Source organism: Acinonyx jubatus, chromosome E2 (genome assembly GCF_027475565.1).
Source record: "Acinonyx jubatus isolate Ajub_Pintada_27869175 chromosome E2, VMU_Ajub_asm_v1.0, whole genome shotgun sequence".
In the NCBI taxonomy this organism is placed as follows: Eukaryota; Metazoa; Chordata; class Mammalia; order Carnivora; family Felidae; genus Acinonyx; species Acinonyx jubatus.
The window spans coordinates 53,609,303-53,629,532 of NC_069396.1; the positions used below are offsets into that span (position 1 = coordinate 53,609,303).

At 56.3% G+C, this 20,230-nt stretch overlaps 1 protein-coding gene across 6 annotated transcripts; it reads right to left on the reverse strand.

Annotated features, from left to right (window-relative positions):
* Positions 1–215: 215 nt before the first annotated feature.
* On the reverse strand, positions 216–16,517 carry SYT3 (synaptotagmin 3). 6 transcript variants are annotated; one of them, XM_053210964.1, is made up of 11 exons: positions 16,216–16,517; positions 15,303–15,433; positions 13,647–13,812; positions 9,798–10,323; positions 6,950–7,337; positions 6,501–6,719; positions 4,296–4,416; positions 3,671–3,842; positions 3,430–3,562; positions 942–1,010; positions 216–730 (listed from the first exon to the last, which is right to left on the reverse strand). In XM_053210964.1, exons 3-10 carry the CDS (start codon positions 13,795–13,797, stop codon positions 945–947), a joined length of 1,776 nt encoding a protein of 591 aa, XP_053066939.1. In that variant the 5' UTR covers positions 13,798–13,812; positions 15,303–15,433; positions 16,216–16,517; the 3' UTR covers positions 216–730; positions 942–944. The 6 variants fall into 6 exon arrangements, with proteins under 6 accessions (XP_053066939.1, XP_026892912.1, XP_053066938.1 ...); XM_027037111.2 differs by having other exon boundaries at positions 13,647–13,817; positions 16,216–16,408; XM_053210963.1 differs by lacking the exon at positions 16,216–16,517 and adding an exon at positions 16,077–16,124.
* Positions 16,518–20,230: the final 3,713 nt, after the last annotated feature.

The window sequence follows — 20,230 nt, forward strand, 5'->3', positions numbered from 1 at the left end:
TTCAGTTCTGCCTGTGGCTTATGGTAGTTTGGGTTGCATTTTGTGTCTTACAATCATAAGGGTCATGGCATACATAACATTTACAAACTAAGGCTCCAAAGAGACCAATTTAGTTGCCCGAGGTCACTCAGCCAGTGAATAAAATTTTGGTCTGAACCCAGAGCCAGGATGTTCCAACCCAGCTTCCCGGTCCCAGAGAGGACAGGAGCCCCAGGTGGAGTGAGACCCACGGTGTGTGTTTATTCCGGTGTTGGTAGCAGCAGCAGTGGGGGGATCGGCCAGACGCAGGGTGTGTTGAACAGAAAGGGTAGACACAGGTGTGTGTGTGTGTCTGGGGGAATACGGAGGATCGGTCTGTTGACATTCACAGCAAGAACAAGGGTCAGGACACCAAGTCTTGGACAAACAGCAAAGAGACAGACAGAAAGACGAAGGGTTTGGGGGGCTGGGGTCCCCCAGACATGCATGGCCCCTTGCCTGGAAGAGGAGCCCTGGGGAAGGGAAGACAGACACAGTGGAGACTGAATGCCCCCCCCCCAACCCTGAAACAGGGAGCTGGGCCCGCCTGCCTCCCACCCTCGCGCCTCGCGGGGTAGAAGGATGGGTGGGCCCAGGCAGCCCCGCACCACGCAGCTCGGACGTTATGGCTTCGAGGAGATGAATTCACAGTCCGGGCAGGAAGGGATGGGGTCCTGAGGGGGCCTGGTCCGATCCTGGGCCTAGGCCAGACCTGCAGGACCGGACAGGGAGGAGATGTCAGCGGCGGCAGAGAGCAGGCCCGTGACCTGCTGTAGCTCCATCAACACTCCCAGGGACTCAGGAATCCTGGCCCATTGTCCCTCCGTCATCTGGCCCAGGATTCCAGGTTCCCAGCCCCTCCTCCCTCGGACCCAGGAGTCCGGGACTCCAACCTCCGTCCTCCCCTGGTCTGGGTTCCTTACCCCTCACTCTGAGTTTTCTTTCTCTGACAATCCTTTGCTGCCTTTTGTGAAGCTGGACAAAGTCTTTTCCTGAAATGAGGAAATCCAGAAGGTTCAGATATGGGGGACAGAGGCAAGACAATCGCTAATAAGCAACACAATAAGACATCGAACCTCCCTTTTCACTCAACTCGCCTCAGAGAAGCTGAGACCCTGTCTTGGAGCCTCTGGGGAGCCAGGGAGGGCTGTGGGCCGAGAAGGGGCAGAGTCAGTGCGGGGAGGGGGGAGTAGAAAGACCCTCTGGGGCCATGCACTATTGTGCGCCACTAGCTAAAAGTCGGGGTCAGGACCTCACTGAGCCTGGATTCCACCCCTCTCTGTGCTCCCAGCATTGCCCAGCACGAGCACAGCACACAGAAGCTTCTGCAGAAGTTGGTGAAACGAGCGAGTAAACTAGGGGAAGAGTGAGCAGTGGAAGGAGAAAGGAGCTATCATCTGTCCCTCTAAATAGAGCCATGGTCTTTTCAAACCTCAGGCTTGAGCCCTGGTCTCTGCTGCTTAAAATTCCTCCTCACCCCTCAAAGAAAAGTCCAAAGCTAGGCTACAGTCAGGCCCAGGAGGAGTCCGTCCACCCTGGGTGCAAACTTTCAGCTGTGCCCAAACTCAGCAATCAAGGGAACTACCCTTGCAATGCGGTATTTTGAAAAATCAAGATTAACCCAAGAAAAAAAAAATCCACGATGTGCAAAATATCAAATTAAAAAAAATTTTTTTAATGTTTATTTATTTTTGAGAGAGAGAGAGAGAGAGAGAGACAGAGTGTGAGCGGGGGAAGGGCAGGGAGAGAAGGAGACAGAATCTGAAGTAGGCTCCAGGCTCTGGGCTGTCAGCACAGAGCCCGACTCAGGGCTCGAACCCACAAACTGTGAGATCACGACCTGAGCCGAAGTCGGACACTTAACCGACTGAACCACCCAGATGCCCCCAAAATATCAAATTTTAAACAGAGGCCGGTCCTGTGTCATATTAGAGACTGAGACGAAAGGAAAAATAAGCAGCCTTCTTTTTACATCTTTTTTATGGTTAATTTTTTTCCCCAGAAAGTTAAAATAGTTTTTAAAATGTCGAAAACAATGGGGGCGCTTGGGTGGCTCAGTCGGTTAAGCGTCCGACTTCGGCTCAGGTCATGATCTCGCAGTCCGTGAGTTTGAGCCCCGCGTCGGGCTCTGTGCTGACAGCTCAGAGCCTGGAGCCTGTTTCAGATTCTGTGTCTCCCTCTCTTTGACCCTCCCCCGTTCATGCTCTGTCTCTCTCTGTCTCAAAAATAAATAAACGTTAAAAAAAAATTAAAAAAAAATAAAATGTCGAAAACAATGAAGAGGAAGTATGCTGCAATGCACATCGCTTTATTATTATTATTTTTTAGTTTATTTATTTTGGAGAGAGAGAAAGCGTGAGTGGGGGAGGGGAAGAGAAAGAGGGAAAGAGAGAGAATCCCAAGCAGGCTCCAGGCACAGGGCTTGAACCCATGAACCGTGAGATCAAGACCTGAGCTGAAGTCGGACGCTTAACTGACTGAGCCACCCAGGCACCCCAAGACTTTATTTTCTTCTTAAGAAAAAATTTGGGGAGCATCTGGGTAGCTCAGTTGTTTAAGTCTGACTCTTGATTTCAGCTCAGGTCACTAGCTCAGGGTCCTGAGATCGAGCCCTGTAGCTGGCTCCACGCTGCACATGAAGCCTGCCTAAGATTCTCTTTCTCCTCCGCCTCATCTCTCTCAAAAATAAATAAAATTAATTAAAGAAAAAAAAGAAAGAAAAAGTTGTTGATCCCCACCCAGTACACCACAATCCACTGACTTTCAACTACAGCCTGTTTAAAACAAACTGAACCAAAACCGAACCCCCCAAAAACCCAACCCAGCTCCCTCACTCAGTTTTCCCCCTTTATTTTGGACTTAGTATCATGGGAAATAATAGTAACAGTAGCTGACCATTTGCTGAGCCCTTAAGGAGAGGCAGACACTGAATCCTGCATTAACTCACTGAATCCCCCTATCTGTCCTAACTTTAGATGCTATTAACAACCCCAGGGGTGCCTGGGTGGCTCAGTCAGTTAAGCATTCGACTCTCATTTTTGGCTGAGGTCATGATCTCCTGGTTAGTTGAGTTCGAGCCCCTCATCCGGCTCTGTGCTCAGAGCTCAGAGCCTGCTTGGAATTCTCTCTCTCTCTCTCTCTCTCTCTCTCTGCCCCTCCCCTGCTCATGTTCACTCTTTCTCAAAAAGAAATAAATAAACTTAAAAAAATTTATAAACAATAACAACAACCTCATTTCTCAGTAGAATTACCTGAGACACAGAGAGGTCAAGTGACTTGCCCTAAATCACACAGCTAAAGTTGGTAGACAGGGATTCCAACCTAGGTGGTCTAGAGTCCAACCTAGGCCGGAATGACTAGATGAGTGCATGAATAGCGTCCCGAGTGTCACTGGGAGGCCGCCCAGCTCACCTCCACCAGCTGATGCCAGTGTTCCACGGGCTTGCGGGGGTTGGCCAGCATCTCCGCCCAGTGCTCGCGGCCGTGGGTGTCGGCGGCGTCCGGGCCCACGCGGCACACGCCGATCACCTCGTTGTGCCCGATGCTGGGGTGAGGGGGGCGGGGGGGGGGCGTTGAGCACTTCGGGAGGGAGGGGGCGGGCTCGGTCCCATCCCCTGGCCTCCCGCCCCCCGGCCCGGGCCATGACCCTCACCAATCATAGTCTACCACCGCGATGCTGAGCCCCACGCTCTCCACGCTCTCTGGGGCCACATCGAACACGAGCGCCTCGTTGTACGTGGGGTTCAGCGTGTTCTTCTTGATAGAGGTTTTCCTCTTCTTCAGACGCCGCCCCTCGCTGATCAGAGAGGCCTTCACGTAGGGGTCTGGGGGTGGGCATGGAGAGCCCTGAACCGACTCGACCTCCTCCCTCAGACCCCAGTCCAACCCACGGGTCTGGGTCCCCATTGCCGTCCTCCCTCAGACCCAGAAGTCTGGGCCCCCAGCCCCTCCTCCCTCAGACCCAGGAGTCTAGGCCCCCAGCCCTTCATCCCTCAGACCTGGGAGTCCAGGCCCCCAGCCCCTCCTCCCTCAGACCCAGGAGTCCTGTGCCCAACCCCTCCTCCCTCAGACCCAGAAGTCTGGGCCCCCAGCCCTTCATCCCTCAGACCCGGGAGTCCAGGCCCCCAGTCCCTCCTCCCTCAGACCCGGGAATCCAGAACCCCGGCTCCTCCTCCCTCAGACCCAGGAAGCCTCACCCCCAGCCCCTCCTCCCTCAGACCAGGAGCCCGGGGCCCCCAGATGCTCCTCCATTAGGTCCCAGCGCCTCACGAACCCACCTGAGAAGCCAGTGAGGTCCATCGCTTTGAGGTTAGAGGCTTTGATGATGGTCACGGTGAGGCGCCCGGCGGTGGGGAGGTAGCAGAGTGAGAAGTTGAGCTCCCCGAGATCTGCCTTTTCCTGCAGTTGGGGAAAGGGGTTCAGCCGTGCCCTGCCTCAGTCTCCCCTGTCTCTGCCTCACGTTCTCTCCCATCTGGAACCTCCAGCTCTCCTCCCTGACATCCAGGACTCAGGTTGCCCACCCACTTCACAGTCTGACTCTGCCAAACCTGGTAACTCCTTGGTCGCAGCTGCCTGCCACCCGCAAAGCTGGTTTGTTCTGCAGGGAGGATGGGAAGAGGCACGAGTGCAGGGAGGGAGCAGGAGAGAGAGGGAGAGAGAGAGAGACAGAGCACGCACGCACAGTGAAATGTAGGCTGTGACAAGGACCAAGGTACTGAGAGCTATAGCTTGAAAGGCAGACCCACAGAGTCCTAAAGCAAGAAAACCCAGAGAGGGGGCATAGAGACTCAGAGAGAGAAAGAGAGAGAGAGACAGACAGACAGACAGACAATAAGCGAGACTTCAGAAAGAAGAATACAGAGACCGGGAGGAGAGAGACAGAGTCCGGGTTGGGGGGGGGGCGGTGCCAGAGCCCCCAAGGGGCAGGAGATCCCAAGAAATGGGTATAGACACTTGGTGGAGGGTATGGAGACCTGGACAGAGTGAAAGAGACCCAGAATGAGGTGGGGAGAAGGGCAAAGGCCCAGAGAGAGAGAGAGAGAGAGACAGAAACCTACCCAGAATGAGGGACAGAGATCCAAACAGTGTGACAGACACTGAGAAGTCAGTCTTAGGGAGGGCAGGGGACACACCAGCCCTAAGTGAGGCCACAGAGGAGACAGAGACTCGCACACCCCACACAGACCTGGAACGGGGGCTGTGTTGGCCCCGGGCCCACGACCCGCCCTGCCCTGTCCTTCGGCGTCATCTGGGCCCCTGGCCTCCCTACCACACTGATGAGGCCCAGGTCCCTGGACCCCCCCACTCCCTGCCCTTGACAGCTAACTGTGACCACCTAGACCTGGAGCCCCCGAGGACTGTGTGGGGTCCCCGGGGCCTGATCCTGAAACGAAAAAAGTCAACTGTTTAAGGAATGAAGGCACAAATAAATGAGTGAAGACCTCTGGTGATAATGAGGGGGGAGGAAAGAAGAAGTGACAGACACAAGGAGACAAGGTGGAGGCAGGAAGAAGGAGACTGTAGGAAGAGCTGCGGGCACCCAATTGAATTGTGTTATCATGCAGATGGTGAAACTGAGGCTCAGAGGAGGGCAGGACCTCGAGTGTGGCCATCATCTGGACAAAGCTAGGACAGGGCTCACACCCAGTGCACACACAGCTGCCCCACATCAGCAGACAGCTGGAACGTTGTGACATGCACAGATCAGACCCGAGAGGGCCTAGGAATTGGGGGTTTGAGGCTTGGGGGTGCAGAAGGGGTCAGGACACCCAACGAGCATGTTGGAGCGACTGGATGGACAGAGGAAGTTGGCCAGTAGCGGGGGGTCGGTGCTGGGCGTTGTGGACCCTACAATCTGGTTGCTGGAGGAACTGGGGGTGTGGGGATACTGGGGACCCAGGTATGTCTGAGGCCCGGGGGGATGAGGCTATCAGGATTCAGGCAGAGACCAGAGGATGAGATTAGATCTGGAGGTCATGGGTTTGAAACGTAAAGTGTTCAGAGATCAGAGGGGCTGGGGTTTCAGGAAGCTTGGGAACTGGAAAGCCAGGAGGTTGGAAGGTGAAGGAAGTCAGAAAACTACAAGCTGGGAATTCCGGGGTCAGGACGGTGGAAGGTCAGGAATTTCGGGTCAGAGGGCAAACGTCGTAGGATCACACCATGAAGTTATGAGGAGGTGGTTGGTGGGTGTCTGTTACAATTTTCCCAGTTGTTACCATCAGATGTCAAAGGGGGAGTCAGAAGTTGGGAGGTCTGGGGTCCAGGCATGACGTCAGCATTTGACAGGGTGGGGGGGGGGAGGATGGGGGTCCATGATATCAACCTCTACACTTTGCTTGTATGCTTGCAATATTTTGCAATAAAATAAATTTCAAAAGAAAAGCCTGGGTCAAGTAGTTAGAGGGTTATGAAGTCCAAGGGCAGAGAGGTCGGAAACTGAGGGGTCCTGGGTCCCCAGGAAGAGGGATGCAGGGGCCACTGACCGAGCCGCCCTCCACGATGTCCCTCCATAGTGGGCGGTCGGGGGGCTGCTCAGCCAGTTCCAGGAGGTTGTCCAGCACCACTTGACCGATCAGGTCGTGCCGTGAGAAGCGGTCGAAGTCATAGACGCTAAAGTGCAGTTTGCGCTGGGCCAGCTCGGCCAGGGGTACCGAGAACTGGAATGTCTCGTTGAATACAGGGTTCAGAGTCTTCCTGTGCACCTGCAGGGGGTGGGGGAGGGGGCAGACAGACACCACACCCATCAGCCGCTTCCAAAGGACCCAGGAGTCCAGACCCCCAAACCCCTCCTCTCTCAGACCCAGGAGTCCAGACCCCAGCCCTTCCTCCCTCGGACCCGAGAGTCCAGACCCCCAGCCCCTCTTCCCTCAGCCTCAGGAGTCAGACCCCCCTCCTCCGTGGGACCCGGATGTCCAGGACCCTCGCTCCGGACCTTGGTCTGGAACTTTTTCTTGCGGTCCGGCAGCAGGTAGATCTTGACGTAGGGGTCTGAGAAGCCATTGGAGTCCTTGGCCGGGAGGTCCAAGGCCTGCAGGATCCGCACCACCAGCTGGTCGGAGCCATAGAGGTACCGCAGGGCAAAACTGATGCGGCCGCAGGGCGCCCCCCCTCCGGCCTCTCCCGAGCCCGCGGCCCCGCCACCGCGCCGGCCACCAGGTCCAGTCCCCTGGTACAGCTCGGGCTTGATCTGCCCGATGAGTTTGGCTTTTTCCTCACCGCCTGGCAAGGGTAAGGGTAGGGCAGGCGGCCGCTCCTCACTGCCAGGGTCCGGCTGAGGGGTCAGGGTCTGCTGGGTGAGGGGCCGGGGTAGGGCCGGGTACCTGTGGGGGGTGGGGAAGACCAAGGTGGGGCCACTGACAAAGGTGGGGATCTTTGACAGCATCTAAAGACCCGGGAGACTCCTCCCTGCCTCTTCCCCCAACACTGCATCTGGGTGGCCACAGATCCCACCCTGGTTCACTATGACCTCGAGCCAGCCACTTGTGCTCTTTGAGCCTCAGTTTCTCCACCTGTGTTGGGGGTGGGGTGTGGGGTATCCCGGTCTCTAAACTAGCTCCAGCTAGCATCTGCTTATGCACCGGCTTCCAGAAGCCTCCCCCTGACCTCAAGTGCATGACCCAGAATAACCTCTCTGGACTCCAGAGGCCCCACACAGCCCAGACCTCCTGAACCTTCTTCAAATCTCCCCAACCTGCCTTAGCCCCAATATCACATTTCCCACCTGACCACCGCTCCACCTGGCCTGTCCTTTCTCTCTCAACTTCCTTCTCCACCGTTCCTAGTGTTGATGGGACATTCTGGAAGCCCAGAGCTCCCCTCTCGGGCCCCTCTGGGCCTCTTCTCCCCTTCCCCACCCCCCCACACGCTTTCCCTGGACAGGCTCATCTGTGTCCCAGGTTTCCACACCCATCAACAGCCTTTTGTCTGCTAAATGTGTCTCCTGGGCTCCAGCCCAGACCCGCTCCCGGCCTCGGCTTCCCACCAGACCTTGCACGCCCTTCCCCGCTGGGCTCAGCGCCTTCTCCCAGACCCGCTCCTCCTCCAGGGTCCCCGTGCTCCACCGAGATCTGTAGGCCAGACACTGGAGCCATCCTCACCTCCCCCCCCCCCAAAGCCCGCCCCTCCCCTCTCCCAAACTCCCCCGTCCCTGTGGCCCCGGCTCAACTGCCCTGTCCCGCGTAGACAGTCACCCCCGGGGTGAAGTCCGCGTGACGGGGCCCCTAGCGACGGGCAGCCCCAGATGTGCTGAGAGGCAGGCCCAGGGTGGGGGGAGCGGGAGGCTCCAGCCGTGGAAAGGGATGTGGGGGTGGGGGTGGGGGCTCCAGCTACAGATCCCCCGCCACTCCTTGCTCCCGGGGTGACTTTGAGCAGGTCTCCGACACCCTCTGAGCCTCAGTGTCTCCATGTATGTAATGGGGGCGGGGCTTCCCCAGAGACCCCAAACTACATCTCCCATGAGCCCCTGGGCCCCTGGCCAGGTCCTGGGATTACCAGGGTCCTGGGACCTTCTCCCATCACTGTCTGGGGCCCAAGATGATCCTTCTGAAGGCAGTTTCCCTGGACACTGCCCCAGAGGCCTTACACTCAACAAGATCCAGATGAGCTCAAGGTCTCCCTCACACCCACTCCTCTTCCTAGATCCTCTGATCTGACACCCACCCAATCACCAGGCCAGGATGGGTGCTGTTAGCACCTGTCCCCACCCCTCCTACCCCACAGCCATCCGCCCTGAGTCTCATCTCTCCTGCCCCCTGACCTTGCCCTTTCCTCCCCGTGCCCACAATCTCAGCTCAACCTCCTCCTCTCCTGCCTGGACTACTGGTCTCCAGTCTGTCCCTCTAGTCCACCCCTATGTGGCCCCAGAGAGGTCTTACTACACCCAAAACTGGCCCTGCCCCTCCTGCTCACAGGACAGAGTCCCCGCCCCTCAGCCAGGCATTCGAGGCCCCAATACCCTGTGTGGTCTGGCCCCACCCACAGCCGCAGCCACATCTCCTCCTTTTTGCACAGTACTCGCAGGCCATAGTGACTGCTGGCAGTTCCCACAATGCACTGTGACCTCCTTCCTCTCTAGCCTTTGCACTGGCTGCTCCCTCCTCCTGGAATGCCCGGCTCACACCCCTACCTCTGTGCCCGGCTAACTCTTCCTCACTCTGTAGGTCTCAGCCATCTCTGGAAGGCCCCAGCCCCCTCCCAGACCGGATCAGCGACTCCTTGGACCCCCACAGCTAAAGTGGCCCCCTAAGCCACTTTCCTGCAGCACTGGCCCGGCTGGGCTGGGCTGGCCTCTCTGGGGACCCACTTGCCCTGGACTGTACGAGGCATGACGGCAGGGTCTGGCTGCCACGCTCACTTGTTTTTCCAACACCCAGCTCGGGTCTAGTTCATATTAGGTGCTCAATGGCATGCTCAGACGGTAGCGATCAGACGGATCCCAGGTCCCACCACCAATCCTGGCTTAGGGTGAAAGACACGAATCGCTTTGTGTCTCAGGGCCTCGGGGGTCTAATCTTCATTCTGCAGTCCTGTGCTCTCTGAATCTGAGAGTCCAGGTCTCTAGGCTCCTCCTCCCTCAGACCCTGGAGTCTGGGGCCCTAGCCTCTTCTCTCCCCAGGACCCAGGAGTCCACACCCCCAGCCCCTTCCTGCCCCAGGACTCAGGACTCTGGACCTCTAGGCCTCTGGACCTCTTGCAGGGCTCAGGAGAACCATATCTGGGAAAGAGACACAGAGGAGGAACAGAAGTTCAGAGTGGACCCCCAGCCCAGTAGCCTGTCTCACCTGGTGGTGGGTGCCAGGCTTGTGACCTGCTGATGCGACTGGGCACTGGGCAGGCCCCCACCACTGGGGGGCAGCAGGAGCAGCCCAGAGCCCGCACCTCCCTCAGAGGGCAGTTCAGGAGATGTCTGGCTCGGTTTGACCCCAGCGGCCACTGCAGCTGCCGCAGCCTCTGGATACGAGTCCATGTCCAAGTACGAGGGCTCAGGGGGGTCAGAGCCCCCTAGGCTGCCTGGCTCCAGCAGCTCAGCGAAGGGCGGATGGTGGGCGGTGTGGGCGTGGTGGTGTGGACCCCCCAGCAGAGGATGGCCACCCAGGCCGGCCCCCAGGTGGGGCCCGCCACCGCCCACCAGGCCTGCCAGCCCGACTCCAGGGCCTAGGTCTTTGCGCAGGGGGCCCCCGCCCACCGCTGAGCCTCCCTTGTCCCTCCAGGGCACCCAGCACAATTTCCAGGACACGAAGAGGGAGACGCCCAGAAGGACAATGCCACAGAATGTCACGATGACCGACAGCAGGCTCACGGAGATGTCTGGAGAGAGTGAGGACAAAGGTCAGGGGTCAGGGTGGGGTCAGAGCTTATCCTCCCACTGCTGTCCCCAAAGAGCTAACCTTTAGCATTCGCCATGCATTGTCCTAGGCACCTGACGTCCGTTTACTTCAACTCCCCGGCCCCACACGCTGGGTATCTCTATAATAACCGTTTTAAAGATGAGGAAACCGAGGCACAGAGAGGTGGAGCGACTTGAATAACGCTGTGCAAGCAGTCAAGGACAGATCTGGGATTTGAAAGCGCGGTCTGTCTTCGGCGCTGATTCTTAATCACTAGCCCGTGCTGCCTCTCTAGAAGAGGACACACCCAACGTCCCCCCAAATGCTCGGAGATGACCAAGGAGAGAGGAGCCGGCGTGACTCCTCCCACGACAAGAGTTCAAATCTGTGTTTGCCACGTGGCCCCGGGAGCATATCTTAAGCACTCTGAGCCCCACGTTCCCCGTTTGCCAAATAGGAAGTCCTGCCTCTTACGGTGGAGGTAAAATGGACCTATCGCTGAGATGTCTACTGAGTGGTTACTATGTCCCAGACACCTAAGTGCTATATTGGCATTGGTTTACTCGTGCCTGACAGGCGCCCTGGGAGCTTGGCAACCTTATTAACACCTGCTTTCCCCAAAAGGAAACTGAGGTCAATGGACCCAAAGTCTCCTGGGCAGAGTCCCCACAGGTCAGCGCTGGAGTCAGACCTTGACCCCGGAGCGCCTGGCTCCAGAGCTGTCACGTTTCACTATTGCCCGAGAAATGGTATTTGGGACGCGGGTTATTATTCGACTGACAAATTATTGTTACGTTTGGTGATACCGCTGCCGCCATGTGTAACCCAGCATCAGCAGCCGCCACGGCTAACGCCTTGCAGATGCTTCCTGTGTGCTGATGTGCCTTTCAGAGAAACCCAGGGAACAGCCTAGTTCTCGAGCCAGAGGTTCCTGGGTCATTCAGGAAGTGATGCCAGGAGTAGGGCTCCTCCAGGGAACGTGAATCTGTTTTGGGATTGACTCCTGGGTCTCAGCGAGGGAGAACACAGGGGTATTTCGTGCACCGTGCGGACCCTAGATTATGGCGGGTGGGGAGAAGCTATTGGCTAAGCTATTGGCAGCGAGGACAGCTGAGTGGACTGGCTCTGCAGGGCCGGGGCCTGCAGGGGACGCCGGGTGGTGAGGGGATGCCCTCCCGTCCCGAACTGACCAGGGCATCTAAGTCAGCAGTCTGTGGTGTGAATCCGCACGGCACTGCGATCGATCCCATTTTACAGACGAGGACGAGGAGGCTCCGAGAGACAGGAAGTGACCCTGTGGGGCCATACAACTGGCGATGGCCAAACTCTGAAATTCCGACTCCCCTCCGCCCCTTAGGGTGTTCCTTTCCAAGTGACCAACATCTGCTTAGAGTTCTGGGGACCTGCTAAAAACCAAAGCAAGGGCTTGCCAGCCTCCTGAGCCTGGGAAGAGTGGAGAAAGGGGGGCCGTTTGGGAGGACAAGGTGGAGACGAGGAGAGAAAAAACGAAGAGCTGCCTGCCTCTACCATCAGCCTGACCCAGACCCTCTGCAAGTCAAAACATCGATCCTCTAAACTCTGACAGATTTCTCCTTTCTGTCCGCCTGGTCTGGGGAGCCATTTGGGCTTGGCAAGGTGATGTAGCTGTGCAGTAAAAGATCAACCTTGCCCAAGGAAATGTTTGGCCCTGGATCGGCTCCTGGGAAGGAACCGCTAAGTCCTTGAACTTCCTCCCTGAAAGTGTTTTTGTTTACCTGTGGAACCATGGGCCCTGCCAGATGGTCCGCAGCGTGACTGACGCTGGGGGACTAGGACGTGCCGCATCAGCTCGGCCCCTGGAGGGGCCGGAGGTGAAGGTCAGCCACACGGGCGGTCAGCCACGGCTACGTGACCGAGACTGGAAGCTCACGCCTGGTCTCTCCTGGACCCTCCTCTCTGTGTCTTTCCCTTCGCAGAATTTCATCCCTATCCTTTTGCCGGATAAAGCGTACCCAGGAGTAGAACAGCATTTCTGTGAGTCCTTCTAGGGAATCATAGAAACGGAGGGTGGGCTTGGGGACCCCCAAATTGCCATAGTATACTAGACTTCCTGGGGTCAAATCTGGCTCCTCTGCTTACAGGCTGTGAGACTCTGAGCACAAACTGGCAGCTCTCAGGGCACCTGGGTGGCGCAGTCGGTTAAGCGTCCAACTTCAGCTCAGGTCACGATCTCGTGGTCCGTGAGTTCGAGCCCCGCGTCGGGCTCTGGGCTGATGGCTCAGAGCCTGGAGCCTGTTTCCGATTCTGTGTCTCCCTCCCTCTCTGCCCCTCCCCCGTTCATGCTCTGTCTCTCTCTGTCCCCCAAAAAATAAATAAACGTTGAAAAAATAAATAAATAAAAATAAAAAACAAACTGGCAGCTCTCTGGACCTCATTCCTCATCACTGTCCCTGGACATCTGGCGCGCGAGGTGTCGAGCTCCGCCCTGCACTCAGCAAGGGTGGCTCTAGGTGTAACTTCTACACGCATGCTTCCTCAGGGTCCCTCAGGGCCACTCATGACATTTCCTGGTGTCCAGAACCGTGCCGCTTCCTAGCTGGGTGACCTTGGGCAAGTCACTTCACCCTTCTGAGTCTCCCCTCCGCCATCGAAAATGAGGATTCTGTGTACCGCAAAGGGGCGTTGTGGGTGCTTGATGAACAATGCAAAGGACCTTGCGTACTGCCTGGGACACGGTCGGTGCTCAGTAAGTACATCCCAGCATTTATTGCATGACCACTGTGTGCCCAGCTTGTTCTAAGCACTTCACATGTGTTACATCACTTGAGTCACTCAGCCGCCCCATGAGGTAGTCACTTTTATTATCCCCATTTTCAGGAGGAAACGGAGGCACAGAAAAAGAGCTACTTGCCTGAAGCCATCCATTAGTAAGTAGCCGGGGGGAGGGGCATGGGGGGGGTGGGGAGTGGGATTTGAATGCAGGCAAGTCAGACAGCCTGACTCAAAAGCCTGAGCTTTTAAGTACTATGCAAGATACACAACAGATATGTGAAAGGGACATGTACGTGGCTGGGGTGGGGGGCAGTGGGCAGGAGGCTCACAGGGCCAAACACAAAAAGGTCAGGAATCAAATGGCCCACCTAGTTCCTTCTCCTTAGGTCAAAGGTGTGGGGACCAGCAGCAAGCAGGATGGAGGCAAGACCCTAAGAGGGACTGGCCAGGGCCGCATAGAGAACAGAAAGCTGAACAAGTCTGCTCTGACTCTCTGAAAATATTGACTGTAGCAGAGACAGGGGGCTGGCCGAGACAGCTGGGGGTGCTGACCTGCATCTGGGCCCCGGGGATAGCCTCGAATTCGCAGGTCGTTGAACTCCTGGCACCTGTCACTGGTGTCGGCATCTCGGACCCGCGCACAGAGGTCCGAGACCAGGATGAGTGCCCGCCGGCAGAGGTCATCCTCGTAGTCTCCTGACATGGCGGCCGGTGGGTTCTGTGCTTGGAAGGGGCCGGATGAGGGTGCAGATGAGAGATGAGATTGAGAGAGGGATGGATAAAGGATAAAAAGGGAAAGAGAGAAAGGGAAGGACAGGCGAGGGGACAGAGATTGGGGCCAGGTGGATCAGGGGAGGTAGACTGGGGAGGGATAGACGATGAGAAAGAAATCCGGGGCCGATAGACAGGACTGAAATTCGGGGTGCAGGCAAGAAGACAGTAACAGATTGGACAACCAAGGGGACAGAGATCAGCGTGAATGGACAGGAGGAAAGAGAACAGGGACAAATGGACAAGGAGGAAGAGACTAGGGAGGCCAGTCAAGGGGCAGAGATTAAGGACAGATAAAGAGACAGAGATTAGGGGTGCCCAGACAAAGGGACAGAATTTAGGCGTGGGCAGACGAGGGGACAGCCATTCTTCGTTCATGCATTCGACGAATATTCATTGAGCACCAACTACATGCCAGGCACTGTGCCAGATGCTGCAGAGCCAGCAGAGAACGCGCCCCACACAGTCCCCGACTTCCTGGTGTTACAATCCAGTGAGAGGAGACACGGAGTAAGCAAGTCAACAAACACCACATAAACAAACAAGACGTGCTCACACTGTGAGAGGTGCTCTAAAAGAAACAGAGGAAATATCACAAAGGGACTAGGAAGTGGGCAGCTGGGGGGCTCTCTGTGGCCACCGGCAGTGGGTGGTAGGGCTGGCGTGGGGTAAAGCATCCAGAGCAGCAGGAACAGCATGAGCAGGGGCCTGGTGGGTTCAAGGAACGAGAAACAGGCCAGGTCCAGGTAGAAGGGGACAGGACCGAGAGAAAGGGAGGGATGGGGTTAGAGAGAGAAGAGACGGTTGTGTGCGGTGGTGGGTGGGGTGGGATGGGAGGTGCAGGATGCGGAGATAGGGACCAAGTTGAGGGAGGGAGAGAGAAGGGGAAGGGAGACAGAGATAATGGGAAGGGCAAACTGGGGCCCAGAACGGAGGGACAGATGAACAGACACAGGGAAAGTCAAGGACTGCGATTTGGGATGCACAAGCCATAAAGAGTGGACTAGTGTGTAATTTATGGGAGTGCAAGATATGGGCGGACAGAGGGACAGTTAGAAGCGCCAGGACAGAAATATCTTTGAAAGAGAAACAGTGGTTGGCAGAACGGATGGGGTGCAGGAATAAAGGACAGACTGACAGGCGATGGCCAGAGATCACAGATGGGCGAGGATACAAAGGAGGGCTGGGCAGACAGACATGGGTGCAGAAGGAAGGTTGGATGGGGGTGGGGGCATACGAGACGGGACCGGGAGAAAGAGGTGCATGTGGGGCGAAGGGGAATTCGCCACACATGGTTTGGAGGCAGACATCAGAGATGGGCTGGAAGGAGAGTGCAGGGGGAAATTAGGGACGGGCAGACCAGAGCTCACGGATGGACAGGTGTCGTGGGGGTGTTGCAGAAGGCCAGGACTCCGAGACAGACATGGTCAGACTCACCTGCGCTTATCCCTGCCGTGTTCTGGGTGGCAGCCGAGGCGGCGGCTGGCGGCAGCCCATGGGGATTGTAGGGCGGACAAGGGGCTGCGGACCCGTCCCCACGCGCCAGGTGGTGGGAGGAGGAGCCGGATCTGGGGGCCGTGGCCAGGAGAAAAAGCTCAGTTCGAGCCTCACGTCTCGTCCTCCTCGGACCGGCTGCTCGACCCCAGGCGACCCCCGGGAGGTCCAGCCACCCCCTCCCACCTCCGGGGCCCCAGCTCCCGTTGAGCTTAGAGACTACAATTCCCGACAGGCCTCGCGCTACCGCGGCTAAAGACTTCACAGACCCGGCGCTGTATGGGCTGCTGGGAATTGAAGTCCTTCATGCTTCTCCCGGCTGCAGAGAGGATGGGAATTTTTTTCGGAGGTGGGGTGGGGGGGGTTGGTTATGAGATGCCGGGGTCCCAAGGCGCTGCAGGGGGGAGGAATGATGTCCTGGACCCCGAGAGGCCGCGGAGTCCTAAGTCCTCAAGGGCCATGGAGTGGGTAAGCGATCCCCACCTCCGGGGGATCGGTGGGTGAGGTTGGGGTACACCTAGGTGTTTCGGGACCCCCCTTTCTAGGGCCACGTGCCCCTCCCCCGGGGCGGCCAGCAAGCGCTGCGGCACCCGCACTCGCGGGGAGGAGATCCGCGCGCCTCTGCACCTACCCCCGCCCCTACGCGCTGGGGCCTCCCCCCAGGATCGGCCTGGGGCGGGGGCTGGGGCAGGGGGGAGGGGGGAGGAGCGGACTCACCCGGAGCCGCCGCCGCCGCCGCCGCCGCCGCCGCCGCAGCCCCGCGCGCCCGCCGCGGTGCCCGCTCGACTCCTCCCCCCGCCCCTGGCGCAGGTCCGCGGCTCCTCCCCTTGCACCCCCTCCTTCCTCCCCTCCGAACCTGCGGCTTGAGAGCAGAAATCGCGCGGCCGCAGCGAGGAAGGAGGGAGGTTTCCCAGGACCGAGGCGTCCGAGACCCAGCCCTCTTACACAGCGGAAGATCCAGCTGTCTGGGATCGTGACCCTCTGCGCCCCAGGATCTAGGGGTCCAGGCCCCCCAGCCCCTCTTCTCTCAGCTGGAAAAATCTGGGACCCCAGTCACTTCTCCCAGAACCCAGGGTAATGACTTCCCACCCCCCCTCCATTCTCAGATCCAGGAATCCACTCCTCCCCTGGCCCTTCCTTCACAGGACCCGGGACTTGGAGTCCTCCCATCTGGGGAGTTCTGGAGGCTGGCGGTGGGAGGGGAGGCGGAGCCTCAGAGTTAGCGGGTGTGGAGAATCTCAGCCCGGTGTGAGGTCCTAGCAGGGACCTGGGTTTGGATCCCTGCCTGGGCCGGCTCCTGCCTTTGTGCCCTCGCGCTCTTTTCTCTGAGGTCGTTTCCTCATCACAAAAAAATACAGAGACAATAAAACGGTCTCCTAAGGGATCCAGGCGTTTGAAAAAACCAGGCAACGTAGATAAAGCCTTGGCACCGAATAGGTGCTTAATGAATCTTGCTCAAAAGCACCAAGTAATTGTTACTGCCATATTAATAGCGGTTAATGATAATTGCCACTGCGACTGAGCTAAGTGCTTTGAAAGCGCTTCCTTGTTTAATCTTCACTGGCCCTGTTAGGTGGGTGCAATTATGCCATCCCCATTTCACAGAGGAGGAAACTGAGGTCCGTAGAGGTTTAAATCCCTTGGAGAAGGTCCAGAGCCACGTAGTCACAGGCAGCAGCCGGCAGGGGTGGCTGGGATGAGCCACAGGCTTCCTTAGTGCTGCCTCCCCTACTCCCAGTGACACTTATAGAAATATAATCTCTTGGGTAAAAAATTATTTTGGGGGCTTCCGGGTGGCTCAGTCGTTGAGCGTCTGACTTGGGCTCAGGTTATGTTCTGAGTTTGTGGTTCGAGCTTTCACATTGTGGGCTGTGCTGACAGGGCGGAGCCTGCTTCTGATCCTATCTCTCCCTCTCTCTGCCCCTCCTGCGAGCTCTCTCTCTGTTTCTGTCTCTGTCTCTCTCTCGTTCAAAAATAAATGAATAAACTTAAAAAAAAAGAGGGGCAAATTTTCCAATTCCGCTCAGCCTTGTTTAAAAAGCATTTTTCTTCTTCTGCCAAGGCAACTCTAAGACAAGTTCCCTAGAGCCTCCCTTTAACTAGATCCCACCCCCTCCCCACCTATTGCTACCTATGTATACATTTGCAGTTACTGTCACCCTGTAGAATCCCCCAGGAGTGCCTCCCTGGTGCATCTTGAATCCTATCCTCAGTGCTTCTTCGTTCTCCCCGATAGACCTGCATTTGCACCCAGGGAAGCTGGCATGGGGGGCGCATGCCCAGATGTATGCACACAGACCCCACATGGCAGTCCATGAGCCCACTCACAACTAGACCTTCGCACCCAGCTGGCCTGCCCAGAGTCCACAGGCAGCCCTGTTCTGGAAGAGATACACAGAAGGAAGTGTGCAGCAATGCATACACCCAGAGATGTCTACACACGTGGGCTTGCCAGACTTCTGGGACACGTTTCCAGAGAGACATCGACTCATGGACTGGCGGCTGTGGTGTCCCGGTTGTGCCTGTGGTTTGGGACATGGCAGGGCCAGGGTTCAAATCCAAGGTCTGCTCTCAATATTGCCTGTGAATTGCTTATATTCTCAGTGCCTCAGTTTCCCCATCTGTAAACGAGGGTAGTTTTTATAAAACCCAGATTCCACGTCATTAAGTTATTTTGAGGATTAAATTAAATTCACATGAGATGCTAAAAAAAACAAAACAAAACGGGGGCGCCTGGGTGGCTCAGTCGGTTAAGCGTCCGACTTCGGCTCAGGTCACGATCTCACGGTCCGTGAGTTCAAGCCCTGCGCCGGGCTCTGTGCTGACAGCTCAGAGACTGGAGCCTGTTTCGGATTCTGTGTCTCCCTCTCTCTCTGCCCCTCCCCTGTTCATGCTCTGTCTCTCTCTGTCTCAAAAATAAATAAATGTTAAAAAAAAAATTAAAAAAAAAACAAATTAAAAAAAGGTTCCTGTTTAGTATTCTCATAATTAATACTTATATGCATTTGCTCATATACTTTTTATTTCTTTATTTTTTACCTATTTGTTTTATTTATTTATTTTAAAATTATTTTTGTAAATATGAAACTTACTGTCAAATTGGTTTCCATACAACACCCAGTGCTCATCCCAACTTTTTTTTTTACCTTTTTTTTTTTTCAACGTTTATTTATTTTTGGGACAGAGAGAGACAGAGCATGAACGGGCGAGGGGCAGAGAGGGAGGGAGACACAGAATCGGAAACAGGCTCCAGGCTCTGAGCCATCAGCCCAGAGCCCGACGCGGGGCTCGAACTCATGGACCGCGTGATCGTGACCTGGCTGAAGTCGGATGCTTAACCGACTGCGCCATCCAGGCGCCCCCTTTTTTTTTTTTTTTTTTTTACCTTTTTAACGTTTATTTTTAAGAGGCAGAGAGTGAGTGGAGGAGGGGCAGAGAGAGAGCAGGCTCCAGAATCCGAGCTATCAGCACAGAGCCCGACACGGGGCTTGACCTCACGGACCGTGAGATCATGACCCTGAGCTTAAGTTGGATGCTTACCCAACTGAGCCACCCAGGTGCTCCTCTTTATTTTTTTAAAGTAAACTCTACACCCAGCACGGGGCTTGATACTCATGTGGCAGAGATCAAGAGTCACATGCTCTCCCAACTGAGCCACCCAGGCGCCCCTTATATTCTTTATAACTGCATTTGACAAGCGAGGAAATTGAGGCTCAGAGAAGGGAAATGTCCTGCCTGAGGTCACACAGCTGGGAAGTGTCAGCGTTGAGATTCAAAACCCACGTGGGTCTGAATCTAGACCCTCGCCCTCCGCCACTGTGCCACTACGATGTTTGCATCCAGGAAGTGTGAGGACCTTGCCTGTTGTAGCCCCTGGGAGTGTGGAATGGCACAGAGTGCTGGACGGGGAACCGGGAGACAGAGTCCTCCGTGTTCATTTAATCCCATCCATGCAGCCATTTGTGAAACACTTACTGAGCATCTGCTGTGTGCCAGACCCTGCTCTAGGCACCAGGGATCCAGCTAGGAGCAAAGCAGACAAAACCCCCAGCCTTGGGAAGGCCCAGGGTCTAGTGGAGGAGACAGATAATCACCAGATAACTATCTGTATGTATTAGAGTCAATGCGTGTCCAAGAAGGAGGTCATGGAAGGCTCCCCCGAGGAAGTGACCAAGTGACGTTTGAAATGAGCTCTGAAGGGTGAGTAGGTATACACCGGGTGAAGATGGGGAAGAGATGGGGAAATACTCCAGTGGGCAGGACCGTCCCATGCAGGGTCCCGGGCAGGAGGGAGTTTGGCTCATGGACGACTGCCAAACACCTAAGCTCTAGGGGGCGGGTAGCACTTTCTTTTGTTTATTGTCGCATCCCTCCTGCTTGACACGTTGTCTGACACACCGTAAGCAGCCAATAAATATTGACTGTTTGAATGGAGGAGTGAACAAGTTCAAGAGCAAGTAGAGGAATGTATGTATGGACGGACGGACGGACGGACGGATGGATGAGTGGTGGGCTGGAGGATGCATCTATGTGGGTGGGTGGATGAAATGATAGTTGGACGGGTGAATGAATGATTCAACGGATGGATGGATGGGTGGATGGATGAGCCAATGGAAGAATTTGTATCAATCCCTACGGATTCACACACAAATGTTCCCAGAGACACGCACACGTGTGTGTAAACAAAGGTTCACCTCTTCTCCTGGTGCTGACCCCGGAGAGGACAAACACGGAGAAGCTGGCCACGCTGGCCAGGGCCTGTGTGGATGAGGACGCAGGGAGGCAAACCCTCTGACCAGGGCTACAGCCGGGCCCCACCCCCACTGCGGCACTGACATAATTTCTGGAATAGGAAGAAAATGCCGATCCAG